Here is a 21,460-nt window from a genome sequence, read left to right as displayed (position 1 = left end):
GCCTGGGTGAGCGGTTCATTAGTCTATTACTTTAATTATGAATACTCAGTCTTACTTTAAGTGCTGTTTTGTTAATTATTAATATGTCCATCCTTAATATTAGTATTCATAGAAAACTGCATTGGCACTTACCGACATGAAAACCATATCGCGTAAATTAATTTCAAATGCAAGTCCTATAAATTTGTAATCTTGAGTTGATGGTGTGTTTATATTGGTAACTTGGTTTTGGTGTGACATTGTAATTACGTTGTTCATGTGTTAATTGTTGGCCAGGACTCTCCTGCATGAGAGTGTATCTCTTAATGAGGACCTATTATGCAATAATCACTTTTATAAGGGGTTTAAACACAGTTGTGTGGCAGCGGCATGTGAATATAACCCGCTTCTAATGACAAAAAGCTATTAATTTTATATTTCATCATTAAACAGTCCGCAGAAACACTTTGATTGACATTTTCCCTCTGTACATGTCATCAGAGGGGCAAAGCCCCACCCACTAGTGACCATCTCTCCCTTATTAGCATCGGACGTTAGTCTTCTTTTTCAATCTGCCACTATGCTGACACACAAGCATTTGTAGCTCCGCCCCCTTTTGAAAATCTCATTTGAATTTAAAGCGACAGTCACCAAGACGACGCAATCAAAGTCTAAAACTGCCAGTTTCACAGATTTATAAAACATTATCTGTGTGGTTTTTTTGAGCTGCAACTTCACACACACACACACACACTCTGGAGACATCAGAGACTTCATTTACATCTTGTAGGAAAGGGCATAATAGGTTCCCTTTAATGTTATACCCCCACCCTTGCTTATACCTTCACACCAGGGGTTGAACAGCATGTAGATGTCGTTGTCAGCGTTGTATGGGGACATGGATTCACCCACAGGGCAACTTGTTGTAACACCGAGCTTGTATTTGCCAATGGGAGCGGTCGGCAGAGAGTTGACAGACAGTTTGATCAATCTGCCCTTCTGTTCTACTATTTTGGCCTCCCAGCAGTTATCCTGCAGCTCCTCAACCAAAGGGACAACCACATGTGTGCCTTTGGAAACATCTGGAAGATCACCTGAGAAACATACACACACACATTCAATTGACCTCAGAATTATTAGCACTCGTGTATATTTTCCTTGTTTTTCAGCACATTTCTAATCATAATAGTGTTAATAACTCATCTCTAATAACTGATTTATTTTCTCTTTGTCATAATGACAGTAATACTTAACTAGATATTCTTCAAGACACTAGTGCTCAGCTTAAAGTGACATTTAAAGGCCTAACTTGGGTAATTAGGGTAAAGTTAGGGTAATTAGGCAAGTCATTGTATAACAGTGGTTTGTTCAGTAAACACTGTGAAAAAAAAAAACATTGTTTGGGACATATTTGAAAAACATCACAGGAAAGGGTAATTATTTTGAATTGAACTGTATACGAAAACAGATTCAAAGTCAGCATGCGTGGAGTCTTCATGTTTGACTTTATTAGGAAGACGGCCATACTGACCCAGTTTGAGATCCAGGTGGAGTTTATCCGTCTTTGGGTCGAAGGCTCTGGAGAGCTCTATCTGCATCTGGAAGGTCTGTCCTCTGCGGATGATCAGGTTTTCACCGCGGTATCGCTCTGTGTGATGTTCCAGTCGGTTCTGTTCTTTGCTGGACTTCAGAAGGTTTACAGAGCGCACTTCCAGAAGGCTGCCTGAAGAGGAGAGAGATGCAGAACTTGAATCTTGTGTGTTTTTGTTTAATAATTCTTTTTTATTGGTTTTCACCTTTATTAATAGGACAGTGGAGATTTACAGACAGGAAAGTGTCATGGTTTATATATCCGTGTTCTCCTCTTATTGTTATGTCTGGGCCACATGGAATCTGCGCGTGCAGATTTTCCGCGCCTTCTTAAAATAAAACTTCAAAATCTGGAATATTCAGACGGACATAGTTTCTGACTTGAAGATACCTAAACAAATTAGAAGGGTGGAGGTTGAATTTCTCACAAAGTTGTGAAAATGTGGCAAAAATATTATCAATGTATAAATCTTTAACACTGGAAGCTCCTTTATCTTGCCATTGCTCAAAAACTTTTTCTGTAAGAGAGGGTTTAAAGAAATCCGCAGATTTTTACCAAAATTCTCAGCAGAAATTCTGGCCCTACTCATGACTGTGTTTGTTTACCTTTCCCTAGGACCAGCTAAAACCAGCTTGACCAGCCTAGCCAGGCTGTAAGCCCAGCCAAAACCAGCTATGTCCAGCTTAAACCAGGCTGGTCAAGCTGGTTTTAGCTGGTCATTTTCCAGCCTGACCAGCTAAGACCAGGCTGGAAATGGCTGGAAATCAGCCTGGAAATGGCCAAAAAAAAAACTAAAATCAGGCTGGTCAACCAGCTAAAACCAGCCAACCATCCTAGGCTGGTTTAAGCTGGATTTTTCAGCAGGGTTTCAGGTCTCATTCTGCTGTTCTTCTGGACTTATGAGTTATCTTGCGTCCGATGATACTGGAGTTACTGTCAGCCTTTATTCCTTGAGTATCGTACCGAGCAGTCAGCTTATAAACTTTTACTTGCAATTGGATCCGTTTAAATCTCTTTCTCGTGCAGGAAAGTGTGGGGAGCAGAGATAGGGGAAGGATCGGCAAAGGACCTTGAACTCGGGTCGCCGCGAGCACCTGGGTGCTGTATCAACGCACTAACCACTAGGTCAGCCAGGGATGTCAAATTCCATTCCTGGAAGGTTGCAGCCCTGCACAGTTTAGTTCCAATCCTGGTCCAACTAACTAACTGTTTCAAACAAGCCTGAAGGACTCAATTAGCTTGATCAGGTGTGTTTAATTAGAGTTGGAACTAAACAGAGCTGCGGCCCTCCAGGATTTGAGTTTGACATCCCTGCACTAGGCTATTAGCGCCAATGAATTTTGTGTTTTAATTGCTCCCAAAAATGATCATTTCTAATAGACCAATTTGAAATGACATTATAGAGAGAATGAGCAAATGTAAGTGTAATTCCACCTTGTGTGTTAGTTTACCTGTACCCAGTGTTTCTGTTTTATTACACCACTTTAAAAAATATTCTAGCCTAATAACTGGGCTCATGCTCCTATTATTATATTGCACGGATAATCAATGTATTGTATAATCAAATTATTGGTTCTTTTAAACTAGTGTTTCCCAACCCTAAACTAGTGTCTCCTTTATCTATTTAATCTTTATCTTATCTTTGTCTATTAATTTCAGGCTTTGGAGTCTCTTCTAATGTTCTGATGAGTTGATTCAGGTGTGTTTGATTAGGGAGAGGTTGAAAATGTGTACTGTTAATGTGCCTTCAGGAACAGGGTTGGGAAACACTGGTTTAAATGACCAAAAATTGATTGAAATATGAAGTAAAGACAGAGAATTTGAATCTTGTGTGCTTTAGTTGCACATCAAAAAAATGATCATTTCAGTCATGCAGATTTAAAAAGACATGAATGAGAGTGAATGATAATAGTTCTAATAATATTTCTCCCTCGTGTGTTAGTTTACCTGTGGCCGGTGTCTCTGTTTTTTCTGCGGTTGTATTAGCAGCGTTTGTGGTGCTGTTCGTGTTCTTGTGAGATTTTCGGCAGGAGCAGCAACACTGCCGAAACCATGCACCACAGGACCATTTCTGCTCCGTTTTCTCCATATCCTCTGGTTTGAGAGTACCAGTCGGAAAACGATCCACAGCCGAAGGGTTTCTGACTGATAATGTCTCTGCAGGCATAATGTCAAAAAAAGCAGACTAAAACAGGGACACTTTTAATGATTTGTTTTTTTGAGTTAATTGTTTTATGTTCATTCCTTCATTCATTTTCCTTCGGCTTAGTCCCTTATTTATTAGGGGCTGCCACAGTGGAATGAACCTCCAACTTATCCAGCATATGTTCTAAATAGCGGCAACCCAGCAATGGGAAACATCCATACACACTCATTCACACACACGCACATACACTATGGCTGAATTTAGTTCACCTAATTCCCATATAGCACATGTGTTTGGACTGTGGGGGAAACCAGAGCACCCGGAGGAAACCCAAGCTAACACCGGGAGAACATGCAAACTCTACACAGAAATGCCAACTGACCCAGCTGAGACTCGAACCAGCGACCTTCTTGCTGTGAGGCGACAGTGCTAATTACTGAGTCACCGTGGTGCCCTATTTTATGTTCAATTCACCTAAATTTGTACAAACTATCATGTTAACCGAATCAATTTATACAGCTTAAAGTGAAAATACCTTTAATTTAATTTAACAAAGACCTCAAAAAAACAAAACAACTCTGCTAAAAAATCCAGCTTAAACCAGTCTAGGCTGGTTGGCTGGTTTTAGCTGGTCGACTAGCCTGGTTTTAGAGGGGTTTTGGCCATTTCCAGCCTGGTTTCCAGCCATTTCCAGACTGGTCTTAGCTGGTCAGGCTGGGAGACCTTTAAACTAATTTAAACTAATAACCAGCTATGACCAGATTTTTCAGCAGGGAAATCAAAAACTATCCTAAATTAAACTTTTCTCACTGTAGTTTCCACCAAAATAATTCAGCAGTTAAATAAGGTCATTGCTGGTATATAAGGAGTTTCCTTACCTGGTTGAAGTCCTTTGTAAAAGTGTCCGTCTCTCTGCTCTAAAAACAGCTGTAATATCTCTCGTCTCGTGTGAATGACGCTCAGTGCGACACACTCGGGATTTAATACAGCTGTGAACTCCAGAAAATATCCAGCTTTTACAATTTTATGCAGGGTTGGACAAAACTGGTTGAACTGGATATATAAGATCCTTTAAGATGTTTCACACAGACACACACACACAGACTTGTTCCTATATCCTGGTGGGGACTCTCATAGATATAATAAGGTTTCTACTGCACAAACTGTATTATTCTCTCCCTTCCCAAAATAACCCTCACAGGAAACAATCTGCACTTTCACATGTACAAAATACTTCATTCTGTCTGATGTATAAGCAGGTTTACTCATAAAGACCTCAATTCTGGTCCCCCCAGTGACACAAGTCCCCATGAGTCAGTGTGTATTCAGGTTTAAGTCCCCACTAGGATACAAAAGCAAGTACACACACATACACTATGAACTTTTACGCTTTCAGCGAATTTATTTAAATTAGTTTAAAGGTAAGAATTCATATTTAGCACTGCTAACTTACTTAAATATTACACAGATATGGCAGATTTGGCACTGAAAGCTGTTTAGAAACTCAATATAATTTTTTGTTATTTTTTATTATTTATTTTTTTATTTGATTTTTATATAGATATAGAAATTTTAGATTATATATTTTTATAATGTATTTGAGCTCTAACAGCAGTGAATTTCTAGAGATAATCCGCTTATTGTGTTGTAGTTTTATTGTCTTAGTAAACAGAGCTGTGAACATGTCCAGAAATGTCCAAACACACCCCATTGCTGTCTCGTTAACTAACGATTACACTTAATGACGATTACTAATGATGAAAAAAAAAAATCTCAAACACGTTTGGTGAAGGTTTGTACGGCTTCTTCAGAGATGACAACATTCAGGCAGGGCTCAAACATCATCAGCCGGAGCACGTTTTCATTTACTTAACTTCTGCATTCGTGAAATACTTTAGATAGATAGACAGACAGACAGACAGACAGACAGACAGACAGACAGACAGACAGACAGACAGACAGACAGACAGACAGACAGACAGACAGACAGACAGACAGACAGACAGACAGACAGACAGACAGACAGACAGACAGATAGATAGATAGATAGATAGATAGATAGATAGATAGATAGATAGATAGATAGATAGATAGATAGATAGATAGATAGATCAAATATGTGAGAAAAAGATTGAAATGTTTGGAAACAATGTTCCTCAGAGAAAGAGAGGAAGACATTTGGATAATTCACCTTCAACAGTGCAGAACATTGTTAAAAGATAGAATCTGGAGGAATTTCAGTGTGGAAAGGATAAGGGCAGAAGCTTAAGCTGAACAATGGTGATCTCTGATCCCTCAGGGGGCGCTGCATCAAGAATCCTCATTCATCTATAAGCCAGATCACCACATATGCTCAGGACTACTGCAGCAAACCTTTGTGAAGTACCATAATACATAGTTACATACACAAATGCCAGTAAAAACTGTACTGTGCCAAAAGGAAGCCCTATGTTAACAGTGTCCAGAAGCGGCATCAACTTTTCTGGGCTCGGAGTTCATCTGGGATGGTCCATCACACAGTGGAAGCGTGTACTGTGGTCAGATGAATCAGAATTTCAGATATTTTTGGGGAGAAATGGACGCCGTGTGCTCCAGACCACAGAAGAAAAGGGTCACCCAGACTGTTACCAGTAACAAGTCCAAAAGACAGGGGCTGTCATGGTATGGGGTTGTGTCAGTGCCCTTGGCAAAGGTAACTTGCACTTCTGTGATGCACCATTACTGCTGAAAGCACACAGAGATTTTGGAGCACAACATGCTGCCTTCTTTTGCAGGGATGCTCAAGCATATTTCAGCATGACAATGCAAAAGCACATTCTGCACACATTACATGGTCCTGTGCAGAGGAAGACGATACAGATACTTGACTGGCCTGCCTGCAGTCCTGACCTTCATCACAGAAGTATAGAGGTACAGAAGGCTTCATCACTTGGTGTCTTCAGTGCCTAAACATCTTCTAAGTGTTGTGAAAAGGAATGGCAACCTTACAAAGTTGGTACTGTCCAACTTTTTTTTTCAAATGTGTTGCAGGAACCACAATTTAATACATGTTCATTTAGAAAAAAGAAAACAATAAAAAATAACATTGAACGCATTAAATAACGTTCGTTGTATTATCTTCCATATTGTCCCAACTTTTTTCAGATTTGAGCTTTATATATATATATATATAATTATTATTATATATACAACGTTATACAAAGTAATATTATTATTTTATACAAAGGTTAGGGCAAGTTAGCCTTCCTGTAGAATATTTAATTTAAAAAAAAATAATTCTCAAGTAATTTTTAATGGATTAATGCATTTTTCACAGTATTTACTATTTTTTTTTCTTTAGGAGAAAGTCTTAATTTTTTTTGGCTAAAGAAAAAGAAAAAAACATATACACAGTTTAAGTCAGAATTATTAGCCCCCGTTGAATTTCTTTTTCTTTTTTAAATATTTCCCAAATGATGTTTAACAGATTCAAGAAATTTTCACAGTATGTCTGATAATGTTTTTTCTTCTGGAGAAAGTCTTATTTATTTGATCTCGGCTAGAATAAAAGCAGTCTTTAATTTTTTAACACAATTTTAAGGTCAAAATTATTAGCCTCTTTAAGCTATATATTTTTTCGATTGTCTAAAGCAGGGGTCACCAAACTTGTTCCTGGAGGGCCGGTGTCCTGCAGATTTTAGCTCCAACCCTAATCAAACACACCTGAACAAGCTAATCAAGGTCTTACTAGGTATACTTGAAACATCCAAGTAGGTGTGTTGAGGCAAGTTGGAGCTAAACCCTGCAGGGACACCGACCCTCCAGGATCGATATTGGTGACCCCTGGTCTAAAGAACCATCGTTATACAATAACTTGCCTAATTACCCTAACCTAGTTAACCTAATTAACATAGTTAAGTCTTTAATATATAGAAGTGTCTTGAAGAATATCTAGTCTAATATTATTTACTGTCATCATGGCAAAGGTAAAATAAATCAGTTATTAGAAATGAGTTATTAAAACTTATAATGTGTTTAAAAAAAAAATCTGCTCTCCATTAAACAGAAATTGGGGAAAAAAAAAATAAACGGGGGTGAATAATTCTGACTTCAGCTGTATATATAAACACAATAAGTCATTTTTGGGGGGAAATAACTTAACCCAATGTCACTCCAGCATTCATTGCTTGTGTGGTTAATATGCTTTGGCTTTCTGTGGTTTCTGAGCCTGACTAAGATCATGTAGGTCGAAACATTGTGACATTAAAAATCCTTTAAGAGCTAAAGTGGCAGTGTGCCGATTTTCTTTTGATCTTTTGTTTCTGTGGTTTCTGCCATTAACACATCAACTAGATCCTGAGTGGATATGAATCTCAGTTATAAACGTGGCAAATGTTACACAAATACTCTTCACCTGTCGCTGCTTTTAGTGGATAATGATGTGAAAATGACCTCAGCTTGACCACAAACTTTGCCATAGAGAGATGAATGCATTCTACTTACATTATTCAATGTATTAATTAACAGATGAAGTGCATCCAGGAAGTTAGAAATAAAGTCTGACAGGTTTATCATTAGCAGCTGTAGTATAAGACTAAAGGACTTTATTCTGCAAAAACAGCCTGGATTTGTTTAATCCTGTTTATTACAGGGCTATTGCCACAAAACCTAAAAAAAATAAACACAAAACATTGTTCTGAACCATAATCATTTATTAATCAAGTCTTAAATGCACAGCTGACAGAAATGAAAATGGCTGAATGGAGCATACACTAACCTGCGCATTATTCAGTCATAAGATGGTGTAGACAAGTAAAAGTAGACACACAAGCATATAAATATGGATATAAACATATTCACTGATGGTCAAGATGATTCTCAGTCCCTGAATGAATCTGTGTTATTCAGCGGTTGTTATCTGGGAATAACATACCTTTGAAATATCTCAACTGACCAATCAGAGAATTGTAATAAAGATCCTTATATCACAAATGGCAAAGGGTGCTTGTTTCATCAGCTGTTGCTAGCAGACAGCAAACATCTTACCTCGTAATGAACTAATATCTACTGTTAGTGGTCCTCAAAGAAACTCCACAGACACAAACGGAGATTAAACAGTTTCTTTACTGGCATGGAGATTCATACGTTACAAGAAACGCACAGCCGAATATCTGCATCTTCACTGAAACGTCACTAATATCTTTGGCCAATCGGATCATTGAGAACTTAAAAGTAACAGCAGACGTGACCAGAACATTTCTCTCCATCAGCATGCAGTGAGGCCTTTATACAGAGCTCTTTGTTGAAATGTGAACCGTCATTCATCTCACACACAAACACTGACAAACGCACGCACGCGCTCACACAGACACACAGACACACACACACACACACACACACACACACACACACACACACAGAGGCTGAATATTTTTTAAAGGGATAGTTCACTTAAAAATCAACATCTGCTCTGTTTTGTGTGGTTTTTTTTTCCAGGTGAAATGCCTCTGAAGTCCAATAATCCTCTTCATGTGGAAAAGAGCAGCAGGAACATTCATCAAAGTATCTTGGTTTCATTTTTGGGTGAACTATCCTTTTAAGTCTTATTAGGTCCAGCTTGTGAGGTACAGGTTTAGAAATTGCTCTAAGGGGTCTCTAAAGTGGTACAGTTAGTATGTCACACACACTTGTACAGTATATATGATTTACGGGGACTCTCCATAGACGTAATGTATTTTATACAGAAAAAAAAAAAACTCTTTATTATATGCCATAACCCCTTCCCTACCACTAAACCCAACCCTTAGAGTAAACCTGTGGCAAAATCTGAATGTCAAAAGACCCTGAAGTATGATTTTTAAGGGTTTTGAGTTACAAGGACTCAAGGTGTGTCCTCATAAACCACATCAATGCTGTAATACCTACAGTATGCCATACTCGTGTCATTTTACAAATGTATGTCCTTGTAAACCACCAAAACCAGTACAGACACACACTCAGACTGGTTCCTATATCCCAGTGGGGACTCTCATAGACGTAATGATGTTTCTACTATACAAACTGTTTATTCCCACCCCTCCTCCAACTGTACCCCTAAACCAACCCTCACAGCAAACAATCTGCCCCTTTACACCTTCAAAATACTTAATTCTGTCTGATTTGTAAGCATGTTAACCCATCAATTCTGGTGCCCGCAGTGACACAAGTCCCCATGAGTCTGTGTGCATTCAGGTTTAAGTCCCCACTGGGAAATAAAAACAAGTACACACACACATATCAGAGAGACAGGGCAGTGACCAATGGCAGGATCAGGCTGAGCTCAGACTCCAGGTCGTCAGTTTTGTGGACAGGGTTTCCACGCAGGTCCAGTCTGGTCAGTTTGGTGCAGGTGGCCAGTGTTTCCAGATCAGACACTTTGCAGATTTCTAAGACATAGGTCAAGAAAAAACATTAGAGGTCCAGTGAAGTGCTTTTTTGTTCAGTGTTTAACGTAACCTCAACTGAAACATGAAGACAGGGTGGGACGTAGAGTAGCTCCTTCCCTTTTAAAAAACACCAATAGTGTTTGGTTTTTCTCACAGCTCAGAAGATTTGATGAGAAACTAAAGTATGAGGTGACATCAAAAAAAAAAAAAAAGTGACTTCTGCCTAAATGGGTCCTTTTAGTGACTTTTGCTTTAAATTCAAATGAGGTTGAGCTCTTTTCAGAAGAGGGTGGAGCTACAAATGCCTGTGTGTCAGCATAATGGCAACATATATATATATATATATATACAACAGTTCTGTCTGGTTTTACAATCTGATTGGCTGATAGCCGTGCGATATTCTGCAATATCAGAACTCCTACAGCCTCTTTACCCTTTGTGTATTACTCCGCCCACATACAACCAGCAAAAAGCAGACACTACAGCTCTAAAGTTTAAAAGACGCACACTCAACTGTTTAACTGTCAGCTTATGATTTGAATCCGGAAGAAAGTAGTTCCTCATCCAAAAGAGTTTTTGAGACTCTCCATGTTTGATTTTGTTTTTATATACACAATTATGCCGTCAAACTGTTGTATAAACGCAATATCACACGAGTAGCAGTGCTATATGGCTGTATATCGGCACTGGTGGGGGCACTAAGGCACGCCTTCCCAACGCACGCCTCCCACCAGTGCCGATATACAGCCATATCACACTGCTACTCGTGTGATATTGCTCATATATAAATATATATATATATATATATATATATATATATATATATATATAGTTAAGCCTTTAAATGTCACTTTAAGCTGAATACTAGTATCTTTAAAGAATATCTAGTCAAATATTACGTGCTGTCATCATGACAAAGAGAAAAAAAATCAGTTATTAGAAATGAGTTATTAAAACTATTATATTTACAAGTGTGTTGAACAAAATCTTCTGTCCATTAAACAGAAATTGGGGAAAAATATAAAAGAACTTAACTTTAACAGGAGGGCTAATAATTCAGACTTTAACTGTATTTCTTATTTGTTTGTTTTGTTTGGAGAAAAGGATACTGTTGTTCTTCAGAGAAACTTCCTCTAGCTTAGGCAGATGATAGAGACCCTCCAGACTTTCGATGGCGTTATCATCAGCCTCCAGCACCTGCAGAAACACACGTCACAGCGTTTACAGCGCTGCTATTACTGTAATAGACCCTTTTCACACGACCTGTTTAATGATCATCAGCATCTTAAATCCTAGAAAGTTTTTAATATTTGTGAATTTTTTTTAATAAATGTGAAAAGGGTCCATAACATGCCGAAAACACACATGATGAGCATTAGCTTTACCTCCAGACACTGTAGCATGCTGAACTGAGGCGGCAGACGCTGCAGCTGATTGGACGACAGGTTGATGTGTGTGACCAGCAGAAGCTGATCCAGGTGACACAAGGTGGTCAGTTTCTGTTGCAGGAAAACAACACAACACACAGATGCTGATCTTCTATTTCAAGAATTTAGGATTTATTTTGAACGTTCAATAAAATAACTACGATAGTATTAACCCTTGTGTGCTGTTGGGTCATTTTCATCCACTCTGGGCTAACCTTGAGTGTTAATTTGGCCATAGTTTTCTCTTTGTTTCAGCAAATAGAAAGATTTTTGCTGACAAAATTTTAGTTTGGCATATATTTTGGGAGAATGCTTTGAAAATCTTCAAAAACTCAACAATACACTCAAATTTCATTATGTTGAGGGCTGCTTTTGCCCCATTGACCATTAGAATTACAATTTTGCTTGCAAAGCCATGGCAGCATATTATCATGATTTTTGATAGTTGCTGCTTTTCCTTGTTGGGAAGAGAAAAATTAGTAGTTTGCTATTGGTAGATCTCATGTGATTGACAGGCAAATCCCACCATCACACCATAAAGCACCAATCAAAGAAGAGATACAGATGAAGAGGAAGTTATTTTGATTACAATTGCATATGAATAATAATAATAAAAGCTAAACCTCTCCACACAGATTACTTATTTATATAATGAACACTTCAATATTTTATAAATAAGAATCGTCCATTTTGATATATGCTGAAAGAGGATTAGTGAGTTGCCGATTAAATGTAAGAAAATATCTGAAGTATGTATGAGTGCTCGGTGTGATGCCTGTAAAAGTGACTGTGAGGTGAAACGCTGCTATTTTACTCATCAGGGTGTGACTGATGCTGTCAAAACTCGGTGTTTTTGCTGTGATTCAGCAGCTCTCTGAACAGACACACAGATATTTCTGGATTTTAAAGCAGATCTATAAATCTATTTCTTAACCCTTTAAAGGCACACCCAGAAAAAGAAAAAAACATATACAGTAACAGCAACATAAAATGCAATACACCCACAGCAAATACTTTCATTACAACTACAAACTGTTGTAATGTATTTTATGGAACAATAAATAACATTACGATTACATTTCAACTGGATTTTCTAATGGATTATGCCACAATAAAAAAACTAGGAATAAAAAAATATATATTCAAAAATTTAATTAAATTATATATATATATATATATATATATATATATATATATATATATATATATATATATATATGTATATATGTATATATATATATATATATATATATATATATATATATATATATATATATATATATGTATGTATATATATATATATATATATATATATATATATATATATATATATATATATATCATTATTATTTTGCTCTGTTAAACATAATTTGGTAAATATTTAAAAAAAGAAAAATAATTTAAAGGGGGGCTAATAATTCTGACTTCAGCTGTAAATGCCCACATATATACATATACACTATATAAATTTTAGCTATTTCAACTATATCAAATTTGAACTATTTCAACTATATACATTTAAATTATATAAATTTCCTCTATTCCAACTACATAAATTTAATCTATTTCGACTATAGAAATTTCACCTATTTCGACTATATCAATTTCATCTACTTCGACTATCAATATCAACTATATTAATTTCAACTATAATAATTTCAACTACTTTAACTATTTAAATTTCAACTATTTTAACTATATTTATTTCAACTATACCAAATTAATCTATTTCAACTATATCAATTACAACTATTTTAACTATATTGATTTCAACTATATAAATTTCAACTACCTCAACTATATCAATTGCAACTAAAAATTCAAACTATGTAAATTTTAACTATTATAAGTATACAAATTTCAACTATAAATTTTAACTACTTCAGCTATATAAATTTCAACTATATCAACTATATTTTAACTATATCAATTTCAACTATATCAATTTCAGCGGGTTTGCATTTCTCACCTTATTGGAGAGGCTGAAGACGCGCACCTCTGCATACTCCATTTTCAGGATGGTGTTTTCAATCAAAAACTTACTGCACAGGTCACTGTAGTAGGAGGAGCGCATCGGATCCACTTCCTGTCAGACGAAACAAATAACAGGACGTTTTGAAAACATCATCATAATACAGTGAAGAGTTGCTGATTTGAGCAAACACTCAACAATTACTGTTCAAATCCAACATGTAATTCATTACTGTAGTATCAGTCAAATTCCTGACACTCAGAAGCCATTACACTTCCTTCCAGAACACTAATCTTGGGCTGACAGAATCATAGTTTACTGTGCTATACTGTACTATACTTTATCAACTATATTAAAATCAACTATATCAATTGCAACTATGTCAATTTAACTACTTTAACTAGATCAATTTCAACTATTTCAATTTCAACTATATTAAAAATTTTAACCAATTCAACTACATAAAGTACACCTATACCAATTTCAACTCTATAATTTCAACTATTTCAAATTCAACTAATTTAATTATATCAATTTCAACTATATCATTTTCCACTATTTCAATTTCAACTAATTCAACTACATAAAATTCAACTATACCAATTTCAACTATATCAATTTCAACTATTTTAATTTCAACTCTATCAAATTTCAAAATATGAATCAAATTTTAAATATGTCAATTTAACTACTTTAGATCAATTTCAACTATTTTAATTTCAACTATATTAATTTTAAATATTTAAACTATATCAATTTTAATTATTTTAACTAAATTAATTTTAACCAATTCAACTACATAAAATTCACCTATACCAATTTCAACTTTATCATTTCAACTATTTCAACTAATTTAATTATATCAATTTTATCTATATCATTTTCAACTATCAACTAATTCAACTACATAAAATTCAACTATACAAATTTCAACTATATCAATTTCAACAATATCAATTTCAAATATTTTAATTTCAACTCTATCAAATTTCAACTATATCAATTTTAATTATTTCAACTATATCAATTTTAATTATTTCAACTATATCAATTTCAACAATATCAATTTCAACTATTTCAATTATATCAATTTTCATTATTTCAACTATTTAAATTTCAACTATTTCAACTATTTTAATTTCATCTATTTCAATTTCAACTATTTCAACTACATCAATTTTCATTATTTCAACTATTTCAATTTTAACTATTCCAACTACATCAATTTCAACTATTTCAATTTCAACTATTTCAACTATATCAATTTTCATTATTTCAACTATTTTAATTTTCATTATTTCAACTATTTCAATTCCAATTTCAACTATATAAATTTCAACTAGTTCAACTACATAAAATTCAACTATTTTAACTACAAAAAAGTCAACTATTTCAATTTCAACTATATCAATTTCAATTATTTCAACAATATTAATTTTAACTATTTTAACTATATCAATTTCTACTATTTCAATGTCAACTAATTCAACTAGATAAAATCCAACTATACCAATTTCAACTATCAATTTCAGCTCTAAATAGTTTTAACTACATCAATTTCAACTATATCAGTTTTCAACCATTTCAACTGCATCAATTTCAACTATTTAAATTTCTACTATATCAATTTCAACTAGTTTAACTACATAAAATTCAACTATAATCAATTTCAACTATTTCAATTACATTCTACACAAAATAGTAATAGCATCATCAATAATAACATCCAATCATTCGCTTTCCCATGTTTAATGGGTTCGTTCGTTCATTTGTTGGATCATTCCTTCATTCAGCAGATTTAAAGCCAACACAATCAAATAAAACATGCTTGATGTAGTGCTTTTACAAATAAAGGGTGTGGAAGGACTTTTACTAAGTACTAAAAACTAGTGGCTAATCACGGAGTGAGCGATTCTACTGGGGGAAAAAAACAATCTGATCCCACCGGTTAGAGAATTTAAAGAGGTTTCTTTTACCAACATTATGGAATATTTTCATGAAGTTTGTTTTTGTATGTAGATTATTTTCCATTTTCCAGATGTTATTAATGTATAAACAAAGCGACTGCATTCAACATTGCACACTTTCAAACTATATAGTATGTTAAAACAGTATGCAAGAGAATTCATGAATGGGAATGAAGCAACTGACATGGGTAGGTCACGTGATAATGACTAATGGCGGATGTAGTACGTCTGAATTCCATCCATACTACTCTCATTCATACTACTGTATACAGAATGTACTTTTCTAATGGATGAGTAGTGAATTCACTTTAAAATGTAGTGCGTACTCGAGGAGTGGGTGATTTTAGATGCAGCCTTTGTTGGTTTTAAATTAAAAAGGAGGTATTGGACATATTCAGGCATTAGTCAATAGTAATTGGTCAGTGTCGAGGCTGCGCTCTCGTGTTCTTACTTTAAGGGTTTGAAAATGGGCCAGAGTCTCTTTCTCATGGCCCAGAGGATCCAGAGCTCTCATCAGGAGGATGATGGTCAGCAGACACCCTTAAAACACACACACACACACACACAGTCACAATACTTACTCTTGTTTGGCTGCAAAGACACAAATGCTATGTGAAGTATGCATGCACAACACACACACTTACATTTGTTCTGAGGTTCGAGATCCAGCAGCTGATTGCAGGACTGAAGCTCAGCCTGAAGAACTGAACTCTTCTCTACCGACAGCTCACTCCTGCACACACACAGAAAGATTTGAGAGACATATACACGCACATATAAACACAGAAACACACATATTGACACACACTACAGAGAAACAATCAGACAGACACACACATGCACACACAGACACGCACACAAATACAGAGAAACACACACACACACACAGATAGACACAAAACAGACACATGCATATATACGCTCACAAACAAACACAGATATTGATATACACACACCATACAGAGCAACACAAACAGACACACAAACACACACACAGGTGAGATTATAACATTTGATAGCAGTGACTGAAACACACCCAATAAATGAATGCGAGCAAACTGGAATCCTGCGCAGTGATTGACAGGCTGTGGGCGGGACTCAAAGCAGCCAGACGATGTTTACCCAGCGCTGTGATTCCTCAGCTCAGCTATTTTACAGACGTCTGCTGTCAGTGCTAAAACTAAACACTCACTGCTGCTTCAGTGATCAAATCACAACTACAAACTGGTTGAGCGCGTCAACTGTGAATAAAAAAAGTAACTCTGGGAGCCCCAACTGGCTATGCACCTCCAGCTGTTGGCTAGAGTGAAAGACGCAAGGAGGAGCTTAAAGATAAAGCCCCGCCCACTACTCAATATTCTGCTTCAGTTGGATAGATGCCATCATACTGACATGATGAAAAGTCTGCAGCAACTTCCGGTTCACAAAGACTTTATGAGTTCTTCCTTTTTAAAATCATTCAGACCAAAACATTTAGATATTATTTAGAAATGTCTTTATTTAAATAGGTAGCTTTCTAATATACATATTTTGGGACTTTTAAATAGTGATGGTGAAATGAAGCTTTCTGAACCAGTGAAGCGCTCGACTCAATTGTATCGGAAAAAGGTTCGTTACTCGAAGCTTTCTAAATCAGAGCTCGATGAGGACCTCTTCTGGTGAAAGTGTGGGAAAGCACATAATGTGTTGCCATAATGTCAAATGTTTACAACTGACCAACTCATTCATGTAGTAATACAACAACAGCAATATAAACAAATACTCAATTACTGTAGTTTTTACACAAGATATATTACATTACACAACTGATGATTGTAGTAAAATCCAAGGTATTCAAAAGTTTATCATAATACAACTAGTCCCGCTCCAAGCGAGGATCGAACTAGCGATTCTTGATTGAGTGGCGAGTGCTCTAGGAGGAGGCTAAGTGAACAATGCTTCAGGGTTGCATTCACCAGATGGTCTCTGTTAAACACAATACTACGATATGCGGTGGTTTTCTTTAAAGATAGCCATAAAAAAATACGCTAATACACTTTAGTATTGTTCAAAACCTTTTTACTAAAAAATACTATTGTAGTTTAGTTTAATTACTGGTGTGTGGGACTGGTGCAGTGCTTTGAAACAAATGTATGTAACAGACGCCAATTCTCTCGCTATACACTTTACTATGAGGGTGTTTAAACCTTTGAATCAAAATTCGAAGCAGTCACGTGGGTATAGGAGAAAATGAAGCTTCGGACGTCACTGATCACGTGATGATGGCAAAACGAATCAAGCTCTAGTACACTGCTTCACTGCGAGATGTATCGTTTTTTTGATACATGCTTCGAAGCCTCGGCGCACAACGTCACATCACTACTTTTAAATTTAATTATTGATCACACACATGTGTATATATATATATATATATATACCAGCTGGTTGGCTGGTTTTAGCTGGTCAGGCTGGAAAATGACCAGCAAAATCCAGCTAAAACCAACTTGATCAGCCTGGTTTAAGCTGGTCAAGCTGGTTTTAGCTGGTCATCTCCCAGCCTTATCAGCTAAGACCAGGCTGGAAATGGCTGTAAACCAGCCTGGAAGTGGCCAAAACCCCTCTAAAACCAGCCTGGTTGACCAGCTAAAATCTGGATTTTTCAGCAGGGATATATATATATATATATATATATATATATATATATATATATATATATATATATATATATATATATATATATATATATAGAGAGAGAGAGAGAGAGAGAGAGAGAGAGAGAGAGAGAGAGAGAGATTGATATATATGTATATATATACACACATTAATTCATTTTCTTTTTGTCTTAGTCCCTTTATTAATCCGAGGTCGCCACAGTGGAATGAACCGCCAACTTATCCATTTTTACGCAGCAGATGCCCTTCCAGCCGCAACCCATCTCTGGGAAACATCCACACATACTCATTCACCTGTACGGCATGTCTTTGGACTGTATGGAATGATTGAGTGGAAACAGTGAACTGTTTGTCACACACACACACACACACACACACACACACACACACACACACACACACACACACACACACACACACACACACACACACACACACACAACACACAACACACAACACACAACACACACACAACACACACACACACTTTCTCAATCTAAAAAGGAGAGCGCTTCACCTTCAGATGACAGAGATAAACACTTTATATAGAGTAATAGTTGAGTTTTACCGCAGTACCTGAACAGCTCCTGATCAGTGGCGGAGTCTCTACACCAGCTTTCAGCACAGCCTGAACACAAGACATACAACTCACACACACTCTTTATTGGTTAGAAGTGTGTGTGTGTGTATGTATGTATGTAAGCGTGTCTGTTTGTGTGTGTGTGTGTGTGTGTGTGTGTGTGTGTGACTTACCCGTGTAGAGAGCACAGTCTCTGTGTGTGTGTTTGTCTGTCCAGTGAATGGTCAGGTTGTGTTCATTACTGGTGTCACTGATGGAGCCGGCAGGAAGATCACACAGCTGACAGACACCGTTAAAGATCTGTACGAGTGTGAATAAATAAAACTACAGCAAAACTGCAACTACTGTTTAACAAATTCAGATTTTTTTACAGTATTTCCTATAATATCATTTCTTCTGGAGAAAGTCTAATTTGTTGTATTTCAGCTAGAATAAAAGCAGTTTTTAATTGTTTTACAGCCATTTTAACATCAATATTATTAGCCCCCTTTAGCAATATTAGTGTTGGATTGTCTCCAGAACAAACCACTGTTATACAATGACTTGCCTAATTACCCTAACTAACCTATTTAAGCCTTTAATGTCACTTTAAGCTGTATAGAAGTGTCTTGAAGAATATCTAGTCTAATATTATTTACTGTCATCATGACAAAGATTAGGTGTGACCTGCGCGTGCAGAGTGTTTGCCATCAGAACTTTGTACTGTATTTCATTAAAGATGAAGCTGCTGAAGTGAAGGATACACAGACAGGACTGTGGCGCAGACGGGGATGTGCATTTCTCCACTGCACCTGTTGAGGCTGACCGTCCAGAACCAACATCAGACCCACTGACCCGGCCTATGAAACAAACACACACAGACGCTTACACGTGATGTAGAAAAACAGGCGCACATGCTTTTCCTAAGCCCTGCTCACACTGTGGGATTTTAGCCACGATTTAAGCCTGGTTTATACTTCTGCGTCAAGTGACCGGCGTAACCCACGGCGCAGGCAACACGCGTGGCTGTGCATTTATACTTCTGCTGCTGTCTCTGTTGGTCTGCATTAACACTTCTGAAACGCTAGTGGGCAGTGAGGTGTAAATGTTCCTCTGTGTCGAGTTTCTTCGCTGTTGTTTTGCTTTTCCTGAACACTTCCTGGATGTACAAGTGGCTCAAACTCGCTCATTTTGAGGCAGGAACCGGCGGACGTGCAACAACTTTAACTATGAGGTAAACACAGAACAAAACTTTCCATCCGAAGCTCCTTCACAAGACTCCACACTTGTAAACAATCGCTACATTGGGTTCGCGCCATTCGCGCGGCTCTCTGTCCCGCCCAGACTCGTCAGCCGACCAATCACAGAGCTTGCGCTACGCGTTGTTGCAACGTGTAGTTACATTTTTTGAGAGGTGCACGTCAGTGACGGCGACGGCCATGGCGAAGGGCTATGCGTCAGCGCCGTAGCATACGCCAGCATTTGACGCAGAAGTATAAATCAGCCTTTAGTCACCCAAGACGCATTTAAGAAACCCAAAGTTAAATCTGAGATCTTTGATTGTTGGTTTGTCATGTTTATAGACAGCTGCTTAATCAGGCATGGGCCCTTGTAAGATTCTGACTTTAACCTTGGATAAAATAAGTTATTTTTTAATGTTTGGGGGCGGCACGGTGGCGCAGCACTGTAGCCTCACAGTAATAAGATCAGTGGTTTCAGTCCCGGCTCTTTGTGGAGTTAGTATGTTTAATGGTTATTTGTGTTTAGTTTTATATTGCAGTGTACCTGTTACCCGAGTAGTGTAATCTGTGGTTCACATTAATGACCACAATGGATATAAGTTTTGTTTTTAAAAGCTTATTGTGTATATCCTTGACAAATTATTTTTTTTTTATTGTCATCATGGATTAAGGTGTGTGTGTGTGTGTGTGTGTGTGTGATGTAAAAGCTGACATTATGATCTCACCAGGGGTCCGTTCTTCGTACGTGGATTACTCAGTTAGCTGGATTTGGATATTGACGATTTGACATGATCCAGTATCGTTTCGTTCTTCAAAACTAATTCGAGAGTTGTTGTCATAGCAACAGTTCTGGTAGCTCAAACCTGGTCGGGAGCAGGTTTAATTCATATAAACAGGATTAGATCGGGTCAGTTCAAGCAAAGATAATACAGAAAGTATGTGCCGAATTCTGATATTTTTTATTACAGTAGTAGTTTTATACACTTGGGAAAATAGTAAATATTTTTTTACTTTATCTTTATGAAGTTATAATTATTAATAAAATAAAAGTGTTATAGTTATAGATACGAACTTTGTAGATCGCTTTAGTACAATTTGTGTATGATAATAGAAATGCACAATATGTGACTTTTTTAAAAGCAATAATACATTTATGCAGTCATGAACATGTTTTGACAGTTAATATGACGGTGATTTGATGCTTCATAAAAGTTGCAGACTGCTTTACCAATATCAAATTGTTTTTGTAAACATCCAGTTATTCTTTACACCGCTTAAAAACCCAACTTCAATAATACTACTCTAATAAGGAAAATCTGCTCTAACTGTAAAACTAAATAAATTGCTCTTGACACATGAAAGGGCCAAGCATGCAGCCCAAAATAAGGTGTAAGTTATTATTAAAATGTCTGGAATGTTCATCCATTTTAATTTGATTCACGGACTAGTTTGAAGAACCAAATTAGCCAGAGATCAGCTATCAAGATTAAATCATCTTAGATCATTTAAGCAAAGTACAAAGA

The 21,460-nt window shown here is 36.5% G+C and overlaps 2 protein-coding genes across 3 annotated transcripts in view; both read right to left on the bottom strand.

Annotated features, from left to right (window-relative positions):
* The window catches only part of tgm1 (transglutaminase 1, K polypeptide), a 115,385-nt gene extending 111,648 nt beyond the window's left edge, over window positions 1-3,737 (bottom strand). For both annotated transcript variants that reach the window (XR_015523006.1, XM_087306361.1), the window contains exons 1-3: window positions 3,518-3,737; window positions 1,511-1,702; window positions 822-1,073 (exon numbers count right to left, since the gene is read on the bottom strand). Coding sequence is in view for 1 of the 2 variants with exons in the window: in XM_087306361.1 (XP_087162487.1) it covers window positions 822-1,073; window positions 1,511-1,702; window positions 3,518-3,737 (664 nt within the window). In the remaining variant the exon portion in view is untranslated. The remainder of the gene's footprint in view (window positions 1-821; window positions 1,074-1,510; window positions 1,703-3,517) is intronic.
* Window positions 3,738-8,800: 5,063 nt separating this feature from the next.
* The window catches only part of rabggta (Rab geranylgeranyltransferase subunit alpha), a 24,810-nt gene continuing 12,150 nt past the window's right edge, over window positions 8,801-21,460 (bottom strand). The window contains 10 exon segments of the mRNA NM_001076663.2: window positions 8,801-9,043; window positions 9,074-10,120; window positions 11,230-11,317; window positions 11,506-11,619; window positions 13,517-13,633; window positions 15,938-16,026; window positions 16,131-16,219; window positions 18,714-18,765; window positions 18,891-18,996; window positions 19,461-19,556. Of these exon segments, the coding sequence (NP_001070131.2) occupies window positions 9,972-10,120; window positions 11,230-11,317; window positions 11,506-11,619; window positions 13,517-13,633; window positions 15,938-16,026; window positions 16,131-16,219; window positions 18,714-18,765; window positions 18,891-18,996; window positions 19,461-19,556 (900 nt within the window). The 3' untranslated portion in view covers window positions 8,801-9,043; window positions 9,074-9,971.

The sequence above is a fragment of the Danio rerio genome, chromosome 23 (genome assembly GCF_052040795.2).
Source record: "Danio rerio strain M-AB ecotype USA chromosome 23, GRCz13ab, whole genome shotgun sequence".
NCBI lineage: Eukaryota > Metazoa > Chordata > Actinopteri > Cypriniformes > Danionidae > Danio > Danio rerio.
The sequence above is the reverse complement of the archived record's forward strand: the minus strand, read 5'-3'. Positions and strand labels throughout refer to the sequence as shown.